General features: G+C 40.5%; 1 protein-coding gene across 6 annotated transcripts in view; it reads left to right on the top strand.

The window, feature by feature from the left end:
- The first annotated feature begins 384 nt into the window (after positions 1-384).
- Positions 385-16,078, top strand: part of LOC139980204 (patched domain-containing protein 3-like) — a 20,536-nt gene continuing 4,842 nt past the window's right edge. The window contains exons 1-5 of one of the 6 annotated variants that reach the window (XM_071991688.1): positions 385-520; positions 686-1,064; positions 9,741-11,411; positions 11,767-13,377; positions 15,838-15,891. In XM_071991688.1, the coding sequence (XP_071847789.1) occupies positions 10,385-11,411; positions 11,767-13,377; positions 15,838-15,860 (2,661 nt within the window). In that variant the 5' untranslated portion in view covers positions 385-520; positions 686-1,064; positions 9,741-10,384 and the 3' untranslated portion in view covers positions 15,861-15,891. Of the gene's footprint in view, positions 521-685; positions 1,065-9,740; positions 11,412-11,766; positions 13,378-15,288; positions 15,340-15,837; positions 15,892-16,078 lie in introns of all 6 variants that reach the window. The other 5 variants (XM_071991690.1, XM_071991689.1, XM_071991685.1 and 2 more) reach the window with 5 other exon arrangements.

Raw genomic sequence — 16,078 nt, 5'->3', positions numbered from 1 at the left:
ACTAGGAAGTCCATGGGTCCCGTAACTGTTCCCTGAGGAACACTAGCTATTTCACATCTACCCATTCTGAACATTTACCATCTATCACTACTCGCTGTTTTCTTTGAGTGAGGAATGCTTCTGTCCAATTAATTGCTTTTCCCCTGATACCTTAGCGATCAAGTTTGCCGTAATCTGCGATGTGGAACCTTGTCAAACGCTTTCGCGAAATCCATAATAATCATGTCCACCTGATGTTTTTGGTCTAAGAGACAATTAGCTATCTCATGAGTTGTATTTATCAGCTGTGTCTCACATGAGTGGTTTCTACGAAAGCCGTGTTGATTTTCACACAAAATTTGGTGTTTATCCAGGTGTTGCATGACATTTGATTTCAGTATGTGTTCGAATATTTTACTCGCAACATGTTGTTTTCGTTGGTTCTGTCTTAAGACGGTCATTTACCGTAATTTGAGTTCAGTAGATATCAAGAACGTATTGAAGCAAGAAGTATTTTCCAGTGTTAAACCAAAGATTTTATGTAAGTCGTGTTTTTATTGATATAGGATTGTATATTTGTTGCATACATGATTATTTATTCTGTATGATCTGGATTTATGTATTTATTCTTCAATATTTGACTTTTTCATTAATCGATTTCCTGATTGTTTAATTACAAACGTATGTTTCGTTTTTATTTGTTTAGTTACCATATTAGCAGATTACCATGCAGATAGTTACCAGATATCAAAGCTAATAAACGACGAATCGGCTCATTTCATCTGCGTTGAATAATCTTTGGATTACAGGAATACGGAATAAAGATATCTTTGATTTACAAGTACTACTCACTCACAATCGTTATTAATTAACCGTGCTCTACATTTCTTTTGACCTCACAAGGAACAATGCTCAAACAATTTTGACGTCAATGACATGGATGAAGAACAAATAACAACGTTCTGTTGTGTAATACATATTTAACTATTCATTAAAAGGCCTAACTTGCTGAACATTTCGGTACGGATTCTAAATTAGTACCAACATTTCTAACGGAAAGGCCTAGATCAGACAAGGGCGAAAAGGTAAACGAAGGAAATCAATTGACCCTTTTCGTATGTATCACTCTACAAAGGTTTTCAAAATGCTCATAGGCCTAGGTTATATCATGGAGTTCTGATTTACCTCCATGGTTATATAGACTGTAGGCCTAGACAGGTTGGTTAGTGCATTGCCAGTATTGGTCACTTTGGTGTATTGAGCCTAGGCTCTAACACAGCATCTGTCTTCCGGTGGTTAGCGTTTTGATTCACAATTTATAAGGCTGTTCTTATGATTTAGCATTGTTTTAGGGCTACAAAGTAGCATTAGAGCCATAGTTAGAGTAACATATATTACTGGTGGTACAGCAAAGTGTAAGGCCAAGGGTCAGTGGCGATTTGTGCAGTACCACACCAAGACCAAGACTGCTACTCTAGCAGCTCCCTGGTCAGACTACAGTCTATACAACTGTTACTAGGCCTAATGAGCATGTTGATTAATCTTGTTTAAGTATTTTTGTATTCATATCACTGTATTTTCATTAATTAATATTTTTGCTTGTGATTGCAATATATCTGTGCTCTCAAGAGTAGTGACTATATAGCCTACATGTTGCATATGGATGTACTGTATGTCAGGGCTCAAATTTACGGGCGTCTGATCGTCGGAGGCGACCAAAAAGCCTGTTCTCTGGCGGACGACTAGGCTAGTTTTCAACCCTTTGAATAAAGTATAGAAAATCCCTATTCGTTAAAATAATAATCCATCCCAGCCAAAAATTTATAGTAGCTTGTTGGTATCACCCTCCATTTATATTAGAAACAAAGTAAGAAATAAATCACATTTTGGTACGTTCTGTATGAATCAGTAATGAGGGGAATCCCCACACTTAAGCTGTACGTGCAATGTACAGTACCATATACTTCGTACACTACAGAGTACAGACCTCTAATCTCAGTGGTGCAGAGTACCTGGTCGCCTCGACCACGCAAGACTTTCTACCTCACGGCAGCACGCACATATGACAAGCTAGCTGGAGTACAACATGTATGCATGGCCAGGTCGATAACGCGGAAACGCGGAAACCGCGGAAACCGCGGAAATCGATAAACCGGGTTCGGTAATAGAGATACCGGGTTCGATATCAACGGTTTCCGCGGTTTCCGCGTTATCGACCTTGCTATATAGCAAGGTCGAAAACGCGGAAACCGCGGAAACGAGAGGAATTTGTCAAGGGAGGGTGACAAAGTCTTTTTTTTTTGGCGCATTTCAGCCTATATTCGCCAAAAAGGGGTGCGGGTTTAAGGCTATTTCAGTAAATGTAGGTCGAAAACGCGGAAATCGTACTTTTACAATGGACGAGTTAGATTATTTTGTCAAGGGAGGATAAAGACGTTTTTTGAGCGCATTTCAGCCAATATGCGCCAGGAGGGGTGGGAAAGGGCTAAGGTTTTTTTTTTTTATACTAAATGCAGGTCGCAAACGCGGAAATGTTTTTGTACACAATGAATGGCGAAACTAGAGGATTTGTCAAGGCGGAGGGTGAAGAGTTTTCGGCGCATTTCAGTCAATATGCGCCAGGAAGGTGATGGAGTTGTAGGCTTTTCCCCTAAATGCAGGTCGAAAACACGGAAATGTTTTAACAAAGGCGGAACTAGAGGAGTTTGCCAAGGGAGGGAAATGAAATGTTTTGGCCGGCGCATTTCAGCCAATATGCGCCAGCAAAGGTGTGGGGATGTGGTTTGAGGCTTTTACACTAAATACAGGTCGAAAACACGGAAATGTTTTTAACAAAGGCGGAACTAGGGGAGTTTGTCAAGGGAGGGTGAAAAAGTGTTTTGGCGCATTTCAGCTGTAATGCGCCAAGAAGGGGTGGGGTAAAATAATTTATTTTACTAAAAGCCGGTCGAAAACGCGGAATTGTTTTTTACAATGGCGAAACAAGAGAAACTAGGCACGATGAAGATGTATTCTGAGCGTATTTCAGCCAATATGCGCCACGAGGGGGTGCGGGAGGGGTGTAGCCTTTTTTAATACTAAATGCAGGTCGAAAACGCGGAAATGTTTTTAACAAAGGGTGAACTAGGGGAGTTCGCTAAGGGAGGGAAATGAAGTGTTTTGGCTGGCGCATGTCAGCCAATATGCGCCAGCAAAGGTCTGGGGAGGTGGGTTGAGGCTGTTACACTAAATACAGGTCGAAAACGCGGAAATGTTTTTTTAACAATGGTGAAACTAGAGGATTTTGTGGTGGTTATTCCAGACATTAATCAAAGAAAATGTGACGTAGGCTATTAATATCAGAGCTTAAGTATTTCGCCATGGCATAAGTCTCAGCATACCGGTTCTTAAGCTAATAATTGAGTAGAGCTTGATATAAGTACTTCATACCCGACGAATCTAAGTGTTTTCTACATAACGATATCTCAAATAACAAACTTAAAAGAAAGAGAGTAAACACAAACGGAGGTACAATGGAAATTTTCTGATATAAACACGTATAGAACTAAAACATTAAGCTTTTTCAAGGTCCCGTAACACTCATTAAAGATGTAATGATTTAGTGGTAATTTAAATCGGTCAAGCACTCTTTGGACTGGGCAAGACGCATTATGGTACTCTTCTACAATGTCATTAGAGTTCATGTTACCCAATGGTTTGGTGATCCAAGGCGTGCTGCATGGATTAGGGCCCAGAGCGTGTTCGTGGTCCCGTTACACTCATTAAAGAAGTAATGATTTAGTGGTCATTTTAATTGGTCAAGCACTCTTTGGACCGGGCAAGACGCATTACGGTACCCTTCTACAATGTCTGTAGAGTTCATATGACTCATTGTTTGGGTGGTCCAAGGCGTGCTGGTCTTGATTAGGAGCCAAATGTTTTTCATTCGTTGTCCCGTTACACTAATTTAATAAGTGATTATTTAGTTGTCATTTTAATTGGTCAAGCACTCTTTGGACCGGGCAAGACGCATTATGATATCCTTCTTCATTGTCTTAAGAATTCATATGACCCATTGGTTAGGTGGTCCAAGACGTGCTAGTCTTGATTAGGGCCTAAAGTGATTTTTCGTCAGGTCCCGTTTCCGTTACATTAATTTAAGAACCGATGATGTAGTGGTCATTTTAGTTGGTCAAGAACTCTTTGGACCGGGCAAGATGCACTATGGTACCCATTTACATTGTCATTAGAGTTCAAATGACCCAGATAAACCTCTTTTCCACGACCAAATGTTGAACATCTTGTAAGAATGCATTCGTCTTGTCATAAGTGTTACGTCGGTACCATTGTCGAATAAGTAACTGAATAGGTAGCAGTTACTCATTCGCGAACGTCGAACGAGGAATTAGTATCTAACTTCACACCGGTATTCCAATACTGGGGAAGATGGCAGGGTTGCCAGTTTTATTGTAACGCAATCGGTCAAATAATTGTAAATGTGACTGTCTTACTTCTAGTAGTTCGCAACTTCAAGTTCATACACTTCCTCCGAATCGTGCCCCAAAACATAGGTTTTATATTTTCTTTTCATAAACGATCAAAAGCTCCTTTGCCGTCCCCTAGCTGTGAAAATTCTCTAGTTCCGCCATTGTACATACGCACCTTTATATATACCGACGGGGTGGCCCCAGAGGGGGAGGGAGAAGCGGGGTAACAGTCCCCTTCCCCTCGTCGGGGAGGTCTAGCCCCCTGGTAGGGGAAATTATGATTTCGTCAGGGAGCCATGAAGAAAAAAATATATTATTGTGTATTTCTTATCATCATAATGATAATTCTATGATAAAGATAAATGTAGGAAAATCAGTCCCCGACAGGTGTCAGCCGCACCGACATACGGGCTTCAAACTTCTCTCATATACCAAAAAAGACACCACAAATTACCGCGCGCTTCGGCAATATTAGATTTATATATACATAGATATGTATCTGTATGTGTAAATATATCTATCTATATATATATATATATACATATATATGTATGTGTAAGTATATACATATATATATATATATATATATATATATATATATATATATATATATAATTTTTTATTTTTTTTATTAATATTACAACGTGCACACAATTGTTTCCGGGGACCTTAGCTCCCGTGTCGGAGAAATCCTGGAACCATCCCTGCATACCAAATGGACGTTAACAAACATTACTGAGTTTTCTGCCTGTATTTAGTGAAAAAAGCTTCAAACCCAAACCCTTCTTAGCGCATGTTGGCTGAAATGCGACCAAAACATTTCTTTACATTCCTGCATGCATTTAGAGTATTTCCGTCATTGTTAAAAAAAAAAATCGCGTTTTCGACATGCCTTTAGTGAAAAGACTTCAACCTCACCCCTTTCTGGCGCCTATTTGCTAAAATGCGCCCAAAACACCTTTTCACCCTGTCTTAACAAAATCATCTAGTTGTGAAAAATGTTGTGAAAAAAAAATTTCCGCGTTTTCGACCTACACTAACTGAAAAAAGTCTCATACCCCCACTCCATCCTTGCGCATATTGGCAAACACTTTTTCCGCGTTTTCGACCTGCATTAAGTGAAAAAGCCTCAACATCCTTCCTCACCCCCTTCCTGGCATTTTGGCTGAAATGCGCCGGCCAAAACCCTTCTTTTCCCTCCCTTAGCAAACTCCTCTATTTCCGCCTTTGCTAAAAACATTTCCGCGTTTTCGACCTCCATTTAGTAAAAAAAACAGCCTACAACCCCTCACCTTCCTGGCGCATATTGACTGAAATGCGCCGAAAACTCTTAACCTTCCGCCTTGACAAATTCTCTAGTTTCGCCATTCATTGTGTAAAAAAACATTTCCGCGTTTTCGACCGGCATTTAGTGAAACAAAATCTTCTATCCCCACCCCTCCTGGCGCATACTGGCTGAAATGCGCTCAAAATTTTTTTCACCCTCTCTTGACAAAATCATCTAGTTTCGCCATTGTAAAAAAAAAAAAATTTCCGCGTTTTCGACCTACACTACCCTCCCTTGACAAAATAATCTAACTCATCCATTGTAAAGTACGATTTCCGCGTTTTCGACCTACATTTACTAGCTTTAAACCCGCACCCCTCTTTGGCGAATATAGGCTGAAATGCGCCCAAAAGACTTCGTCACCCTCCCTTGACAAATTCCTCTCGTTTCCGCGGTTTCCGCGTTTTCGACCTTACTATATAGCAAGGTCGATAACGCGGAAACCGCGGAAACCGTTGATATTGAAACCGGTTTCTCGATTTCCGCGGTTTCCGCGTTTCCGCGTTATCGACCTGGCCATGTATGCATACTATACTGTGCATGTGGGCATAGTGTATGATCATTTATGTTGCTGCAATGTACATGTATGCTGTATGCCCTTGGCTTACCCTCTATCTCTGGAAATGATTCGAAATGATAACAGAAATAATTTTTCCACTACCAGAGAATTCCCACAACACAACATCATTAATCATGAACAGTGTCATATGCATACACCACATGTGTATAAATTTTCTGTATAATTTTCGGTAAGTTGGTGAAATAATTCAGCAACCATCAGTGCAGCAACACATGTATCCCAATCTGTGAAGTTTTTTGGAGCACAAATATTACTGTAATGGGGATCTCTAGCCACAGCCCGAAATAAACAGAGGGGGCTGACATACAGTATCGGTCCTTTCAAGTTCCACGTAACTTGACAAGCTGCTGTCTGTGAAATCACAGAACATTCCTCTGAGTAAACTAATATCCAAGTCTCCGAAACGGAGCACACTGGACTTATAACCGAGATTGTTCTTGTACTCATTGAAGACACTTAACAAGATCTTTTCAAATTTCCACAACTAGCACATTGCGACGTGTTACAGCTCCCTATACAGTTTCAATCTTTGCAGATCTGTAAGCAGGATCCCATATGACTATCATGACACACTAGTCCCTGAGACTAAATAAAGTTAATTTCATATCAAATTATTCACCTGGATGGCCTTAAATGAGTACTAATCAATAATACTACTTCATCTTTTGTTATAATATGTCATCAAGAGTCTTGAGAGTAGCACACTGTGTAGTTGGACAGTTTTTGTCAATCCTTACGAGTTACAGTACATTACACTGGTTATGATACACTACATGTTCATCATAGGTAGTCAACATGGACAAAGATACTTAAAGGATAATCTTGCAGATAGATTTTATTTCCACCTCAAATGCATTCTTTTATATGGGCCCAAATTTTGGTTGGTATATATTTGGGACCATTTAGCCCCCCTTTTTCGTTACATTGCAATAACTCTGCAACCTTGAGTGGAATTGTAGCCAAACATGGTATACAGTTGTTGGTAAATAGCTGGTACATGTAGCCTTTGTAGGCCTAATTTTTTGGGGACTATCTGGACCCAAAAATATTCATGCCCATTTTTGGGCCAGGGGCCTAAATTTTATTTCCACAAATGCATTTTGGGACACATGCTTTGGGCTCGAGTTTGTGGGGCCCAATATTTTGGTGAAAATCAAATTTTAGATCCTCTTTGTTTGGGCCCCAAATTTTATCCGGCCCAATTTTTAAAACTCCAAAACCTTTAAATTGGACTGTATCCAAACTTGGAATATAGTTTGTTGTTTAATTCCTGGTACTTGTACATGTGGGCAAAAATCATAGGCGTACGAGGCGGGGGGGGCAGGGGGGCAGACTGCCCCCCCAAATTTCCAGAGGACAAGAAATTCGGGCAAAAGTCCTGAAAAATTCGGGCAGCCTTAGAGGAGAAAAAAATATATATTTTTGTCTCCTCTTAGGCTGCCTGAATTTTTCAGGACTTTTGCCCGAATTTCTTGTCCTCTGGAAATATATATATATATAAATATGCAGTAGCTTGCCCGAATCTTTTTCAAATTTTTGCCCGACAATTCCATGATTTTCTTTATTTAGCATCATGATGCCCGAATATTTCCGTGTAACACCACCGTAAGCGCAGTTCATCTGGGCTACCACGCTTATTGACGATCTATTTTTTTTTCTAACTAGTCAATTGTATACCTGGACCAAGGGCAGCGGAACCGGGGGGGCACAGGGGGCACGTGCCCCCCACTTTTCCTCAGGTTAAAAATGTGCCTTTTTAACCTTTTTAAGTCGTGCATACAACTTTGCAAATCCTGGCTAAGCCCCTGACTTTTAATGAATATCTGTGGATCAAACTCAAAGCTATTTCGAATGGAAAAAATTTGTTTTAGATATTAACAAGAAAAAAACTCTAATTCGGAAGATTCCTACATTAGCAACTAGCATGATTTCACCTCATTTTGTCTCAAAAGAAAACTTGTTCCTTGTTTCCCAATTTGCGCATTGGATATTGCAGTGCTAGTATGCATATTTTCCTTTGGGGGGGGGGGGGGGCGTTGATGGAGTGATGTGTACACTAAAATAAGATAATACAATAAGAGTTATAAAGGGTACTAAATATCAGGTTGCATCAGTCCAATCAAATTTCTGCAAAGTGCCCTTTGATGTCGGTGCCCCCAAGATTAAAAGTGCTTCCGCCGCCCTTGCCTGGACATCTCCGACATGAGTGTATATAAGAAACATTTTCTATTTCATGGATGGTGGGGGGGAGTGCCTACAACTTGCCTAGAGGTACAGGTTTATCATATTCTTTGTTATATTTTATACTTTTTGTGAGACAAATTGCAGTCTCACCCGACACAGCGACATTATCCCGCCTACGTGTCGTTGAACAATGTATGTTTTTTTTCTGGAGGTAGCTGAGTACTGTGTTAAAATAATAAATAAGGTAACTAAATAGGAGCTTAAAAAATATACTGTCCATTTTTCCCCTCCAAAGTGATGTTACCATTTCTTCTTCTTCCAATTTACCAAATTTTTGGGGAAGTGTAAATTTCTAAAACGTGAGATTATAAAATAAAGAATGTTTAGATGCAACTTGCAAGGCCTCAGAAGTGCCGTTTCCGGCAATCTGAGAGGCATTGTGTGCCAAAAATTTTCTTGTACGCTACGCGCCAACCGATGGTGGCGCTCCGCTTAGATAGTGTCATGGGAACTTTCGGGCACAAAAAGTTCTGCCCCCCCAAACTGAAATGGTCCCGTACGCCTATGGCAAAAATATTACCATATTGGGTGTTGACATAGTAATATTCCACTAAGTAAGGAACCATAATGTCTGTTGGACTCTTGTTACTATATAAATTCCTCTTTTTATGGTGAAAAAATGCCCTTGCCTCATTTAAAAAAATGACTTTTTCTAGAGAAATTATCAGAAATTGTAAAATGCCCTTTTTTTGGGGAAAAATAGTGACTAACTGAGAGTTACATTCAATGAATGCAATTTGTGGTACAGATTGCAGTACACAAAGAGTAAATTTTGTTGTGATGTTTTCAGGTTGCTTCCGCATTGAATCAAAGTCCCAATAACCCATCGCCGTTCAAAGTCTGTGCGACCCCCAAATTTTGAACCCTCTTTCATTGCCTCTGGCTTACCTTCCGTAGCAAAGATAAGGTCTTGCATTACTTGTCAGATTTTATTGCTGGTATCAGTTATGCAAAACACGATAAGAATAATGTAATACATAAAAAACGGTGCCAAATCTGTAACTACTTTATCTTTCTTATGATCATTGTTGTGAAATGGAAAAGAAAGTCAGCATCAGTGTTATCTTTATTTAATATTGTTGATAACCGGAATGAATTTTTTTAAATATTTATTTTGTATTTATCTTTTCTCTCTTTGCAACAGGTGGTGGTACTGTAGGCAACCTGGAAAGGCTGGGTACAAAGTCTCACAGTGAAAGGCTATGGATGTGCTTTCTACATTTAAGTATCAATATACATCTCCCCTTAAGTCTTTAAAGCTGCATGTGACTGACAACCGTTCGTTTTTGGGAAAACAGAATTGTGGCAACAGTCCTGGCAGAAGTCATGAAGTCAAGCAGAAGTCTAGCGGTTGTATAGCATTGCTGCAAGAGTTATTTCGCTCATCTCAAGAAGTTGGAAGTTGTTTTTCACTTGTTTTTCCTCGCAATCATTTTTACATGTATCTTTCATGAAGGTTCACTGATAATCTCATTCTAGTGATTTCCATTTGGGCTTTCGTCTATTCTTAAAACACCTCTGTTCAGAAGTGGTTATTTGTAATGTGTTACAGTATACTGTTTTTTGTTTTAAAAATTGCTAATTGTTATATGTCAGTGTTGTCTCATCAATACAAAAAGTTAGGAACATGAGCCATAATACTGTAGGTAGAACATATATGCTAATCAAACATTGGAAGGATTGGTTTATACCATGTTTGTTGTTTGATGAGAACATTCCCATTTGTTTTTAAAAGGAATTGGTTTACATGTTGGATCCCTCATTTGGTTTTGTTGAAGGTTGTTTTGTATGTTTTCTTCTTTGGTTCGCATCGACACGATGGCAAAATTTGATTGTGTGCAATCTCGCCTGGTTCGTTTGTTCGGATATCATGGACGTTTTGTCGCTAGACACCCTCTAGCGGTGTTGCTGCTCTCTTTGTCTACTGCTCTAGTATTGAGCAGTGGTGTAGTATTCCTCAAGTATGAGAACAATACCGAAAACCTATTCACACCAATAGCAAGCAGAGCTCAATCAGAAAGAGAAACTTTGGAAGAACTATTCCCAACCAACTTTGAGATGTTTACACCGACCCGGGTGACGGCAACTAGCCAGAGGTCGGTCGTCGTAATCGTCACGGCCAAAGATGGGAAGAATATATTACGCACGGACAGCGTAGCTGAAATTTTACAGTTACGGGATACTATTTTTGCTACCACTGCAAAGGCTGTTGACGGCACGCTTATAAGATATGAATCAGTATGTGCAGAGTGGAAAGGATCGTGTGTAGCGAACCCGGTGCTGGTATGGTGGGACTATCTGCAAGCGATGAATTCTTCTTCAGTGTATCTACCCATGCCATTTGGACAGCTGCCATCTAATGAAAGGATTTATTTTGATGGATTCATCGCCCCCGGCGTGGAAGAAAATGGTGAGATTGTTTACACGGAGGCAGTCACCCTCCTTTTTTTCTTAAGGAATGATCCTATCGAAATGTTCGACCGGTCTGGATTGTGGGAGGATGCTGTTGCCAAGCAACTAGAGAGTACCACCTTCGGCAACATTGAAGTTGTTTATTACACATCCGATGCGTTGGACGAAGCTCAGAACAAGTTAGCCGTGAGTGTCCTGCCGTACTTTTGCGTCACTTTCTCCTTCCTGACCATCTTTGCCGTACTGACTTGCCTGATGGCAGACTGGGTACAGAGCAAGCCTTGGCTGGCCAACAGCGGTATCCTTTCGGCGTTGATTGCAATCAGCAGTGGGGTTGGACTGCTGTCTTACTGCGGTGTTCCGTTTAACCAAGTGGTGGCCTCCATGCCGTTCTTGGCTATGGGTGAGTGGTACTAGTAGTAGTAGCAGTATTAGCATTATATGTGATCGCACGTCACAGATCTATTCAGTTTACTCTATATTTATATATGTCAAAAGTGATAAATCATGGATTTGGGAAGATGAGGAAGAGTGTACAAATAGTTGCATTTGATCATTTCTCTGTGCCATCAATCATCCTCCCAGTACAAGCAGAGACACTTGTGACCGATGAGTGAAATTGTGGGAAATCCCCAGACTTGAGCTCTCATACAGCAAAAATGTCTCCATACAATTACAGACCTGTAATATATATTAAGCATGAATGTGAAAGGTTTTTATGCTATCCTAATCAGTGACATTTTCTGTCGTATTTCCAGGTATCGGGATTGACGACATGTTTATCATGGTGTCGGCGTGGAGGAGAACCGACCGTTACGCAACAGTCGAGGACAGGATGTCCACTGCGCTGTCAGAAGCCGCCATATCCATCACCATCACAAGCCTGACCGATTTTCTGGGTTTTTGCGTGGCAGCAATCACCCCGTTACCAGCTGTACGGTCTTTTTGCTTGTATACTGGGGTTGTAATTTTATTGGATTTTGTCTTTCAAGTCACATTCTTTGCATCGATGATGGTTTTCTCAGGACGAAGAGAAGCGCAAAATAGACACTGCTACACCTGTCGAGAGGTATTACCCCCCGAAAAGTCCCCGTCCGTCATATATCGAATGTTTTGTTCCGGTGGCACGGGGGGCCAGGTAGATGAAGGTACAAGCCAGAGTAGAGAGCATGCTGTCATGAGGTTCTTTAGAAACCAGTTTTCACCCTTTGTAACTGGGCCTTTTGTGATGACTGTTGTAGCATTTTGTTATGCAATATATCTCGTGTTTGGTGTGTACGGCTGCTTTAACCTCACGGAAGGACTTCAATTATCCAATTTAGCCGAGGAGGGCTCGGTAACGAATGCATTTTTCCGAACGTCTTCCGAATATTTTAATGAACTTGGACCGACTGTGTCTGTAGTGATTAAAGGGGATGTGAACTATTGGGAACCTGATGTGCAACTCAAATTAGGTCAATTAATGACTCGTTTCAAAGACAACTCATATTTAGGGACAGTCAAGGGCTCTGAATTTTGGCTGGATGATTTCAAGAGATTTGCGGAATCGGCCAATGTGTCTGACCAAGACAGCTTTGTGTCACTCTTGCAGGACAGATTTTTACAAGAACCTCTATTTGAAAAGTACTCCGAAGATATTAACTTCGACCACGAGTCCGGGAGCATAACATCTTCTCGATTCTTGATCATGTTTGGTTCTGTAGACAGCACCCTCAAGGAGAGCGACGTTATGATCCAAACACGTAAGCTAGCAGATAATGACTCCATGGAACTGGTCGTCTTCTCCCCTCAGTTTGTCGTCTACGAGCAGTATGTGATCATCCTCCCGAACACGATCCAAACATTGTGCATCGCAATCGTGTCCATGTTAATAGTCTCCCTGATCTTGATACCGAGCGTAGCAGTCGCATTCATTGTGACGGCCTCGGTCATCTCGATTGAAATCGGTGTGGTCGGAGGGATGTCTTATCTGGGTATCTCACTGGATGGTATCTCAATGATAAACCTCATCATCTGCATTGGATTCAGCATTGACTTCTCGGCTCATGTGTGCTACGCCTATATTTCCCAAAGGTCCGGATTGTCCCCGAGAGAGAAAGTAGCCGGGGCCCTGCATTCTCTTGGATTTCCCATCTTACAGAGCGGCGTGTCCACGCTTCTCTCGCTTCTGTCTCTGCTGGCGACCAAAAGCTACATCTTTACGTCGTTTGCTAAGGTCAACCTATTGGTGATGGCGTTTGGAATGCTGCACGGTTTAGTGTTCTTACCAGTCGTTTTGATGTTGCTTGGGTCTTGCTGCAGGACCACCAGCTTGAAGAGCACGGAGGCAATCAGGAACGTGGTAGTAGCTGGAGGCACGCCAGACAAAGGTAAAGAATTAAAATTGTTGATTGAGTTTGTAGAAATGAAAGAGACAACTCTTTGAACTCTTTGAAGCCTAACTCTGTGAGACGTAGAAGTAATTTTGTCTTGAAGTCATTTTAACCTTTCTGTTCTTAAAAAATACATTTATCTAATAATAATAATCATAATAATCAGCAGTTATTTTTACGACGTTTAAGCGACCACAAATGTCGGAGAAACCCGCATGGGCTTATGGATTAAAACTTACATGTTGAGTGGCTTCCAGTTCAACATTTTAACTCAAATTCGGAATATTTTCAATTTAGAAAGTCATTTTAGATGGGGAAACCATAGATTACTCTTGGATGAAAAACCCACCTTACTCTGACCCGGACCGGGAATCAAACCCAAACCTACCAATTACTAAGCCTCATTGCTTCAAATGCCACCACCTTTATCCACTCGGCCACAGCACTGGTTTATCTAAGTTTCTCTGATGAAGACATTTACCGAGTGTCATTTATTTACAGGTTTCAGCTGAAATAACCCAAATAATGGACAGTGCTTTCAACATAACAAACTTGTGGTTGATTTTACAGGGTAAATGAACAACTTACAAGATTACAACAATTGACCACAAGCATTTGTCTATAATGATATTCACATTTCTGCAATAGTGATGATGATTTCTTGGATGGCTGTGAGATCTCATGATGTGGTAGCCATGGTTATGCTCTCACTTGTCAGGTCTGAAGTCTATCAGGAAAAAGAAAACATCTGGAAATAATTATGGGAGTCTGGGAAAATTTTTAAAGATTTTTGTTGTTGTTGTCTGAACAGCAGTTTTGGTTATCCAAAAAAATTGTAGCAAAATAACAATGACCAATATGTACATTGTAGGAGAGATGCATACAGTAGGTCTGGTGAATAGAACACCAATATGTACACTGTAGGAGAGATGCGTAGGTTTGGTGAATAGAACACCAATATGTACACTGTAGGAGAGATACATGTTTAGGTTTGGTGAATAGAATACCAATATGTACACTGTATGAGAGAAGTGTAGGTTTGATGAATAGAACACCAGCCAATATGTCTATCATGTGACCTTTATAGGGTATTTATTTAGTTTACAATGCAATCCGAATTAGATGTAAACAATTGATTTGTCCCCTCAGGTGATTTTGGTTGTCCGAACGTTTGCTTGGACGACCGGACTACCATTATACATTTGCCAATGTTGAAATTTTACTATATATGCTCAGTTTGCTTTTCCAATTTCAAAACTAATTCATTCTAGTTATCAGATCAAAAATAGGTTTTTTTTCTGCCAAAAACATGCTCCTGACTTTTACCTCTGGTCTCTGGAGTCAAAAGGATACACAAGGTATGCTACATTAACTTTGAAATTGGAAGATGTTAAAGGGCACCAATGATTAATTTCACTCAGATCATGTTTTAGAACCATTTTGAAATTTGCAAGAAGAAATTTTACATACACCTACAGTAGTTCTGTATCATTATGCTATGTTATACACAGGCCCCTAGAGAGATATTTTTTCTTTACCAGATAGCCAACTTGTAGTTTAGCTAACCAATTGCCCGTTTTTTTTGCTGAACTTCATGTGGCTCCATGTGGCATACTAAGGGGGGGGGGCAGTCCACCTCAGGTACCAGTCAAGGGGGGGGCATGCCACACTTCGATCATATAGTCACTTCAAAGCCTTGCCAAAGTTAGCACCATTTTGCATCTAAGCCACCTAACATGATAAACCAAATATCTCAAAGGGAAGGGGAAGCCCCCTCCCCTTGACCCCCTCTCTCAGGAAGGTATCCCCTGCACAGGGGTGACAAAGGAAAGATCAACTATTCTAAGTATGTCATGTGTAGCTCTTTCTCTTTTCATCTTTTTTTTTTTCATTTTTCACTATTATCAGCAGAGGAAACTTCAATTTAGGACATCTGTAGGTATACTAAGGAAGTGTCAGGTAATCAAAGCTAATATATATATGTTAGTTGTGTTTATTGCTCTGCTTTGGAATGCCTTTTTTGTTCCCCTCTCCATTTGGTTGGTTGAATGTTTCGATGTAATTATCATAATTATGATGACATACCATCTTGACCCCCTGACCTCCCTCCTTCAGTTTCTTTCTCTTTCCCCACCCCACTCCTTATGTTCTTCTACCTTCCTCCCCTTTCCTCTCCTTTTAGTCCTGTTCTCCCATATCCATCCTTTTATCAACTACTGTATAGAATTGTGGTTATACATATCCATGTGTGTATATAATATACCGTTGTGTTTGTGTATGGATAGGTGGGGCGGGTAGGGGGTTGGGGGGCTGGGGTGGAACAACTGCTCAAGCTGTGAAGAGTTACTTCAATTCCATTGGGGCTGAGAGAAAATGGGAATTCTCTTTGAAGTTTCAACCCATGTTTTTACTGTATGTGCATGTGTTTGACTTTTTTTCTCTGTTGTTTTGGATTAGCGTACAGTAGTTTAGGTGCATGAACTGCTGTTGCCAATATGGCTTAATTCCATGGTAAGTTTCATGTGGATGTCTGAGCCTGACCATTCTTCCATCAGCCATTTCATTGCTTCTCATGTTCTTGCTCTTCTTCTTCGTCTTTCGTTAGTTACTGTCCGCTCACTTTGGCTCCTAAGATTCACTCTTGTCCACATACTCAGTGGCCGGGCTACAGTATAGATGTTAATTGGTCACAGCTGTG

The sequence above is a fragment of the Apostichopus japonicus genome, chromosome 14 (genome assembly GCF_037975245.1).
Source record: "Apostichopus japonicus isolate 1M-3 chromosome 14, ASM3797524v1, whole genome shotgun sequence".
Classification (NCBI taxonomy): domain Eukaryota; kingdom Metazoa; phylum Echinodermata; class Holothuroidea; order Aspidochirotida; family Stichopodidae; genus Apostichopus; species Apostichopus japonicus.
The sequence above is the reverse complement of the archived record's forward strand: the minus strand, read 5'-3'. Positions and strand labels throughout refer to the sequence as shown.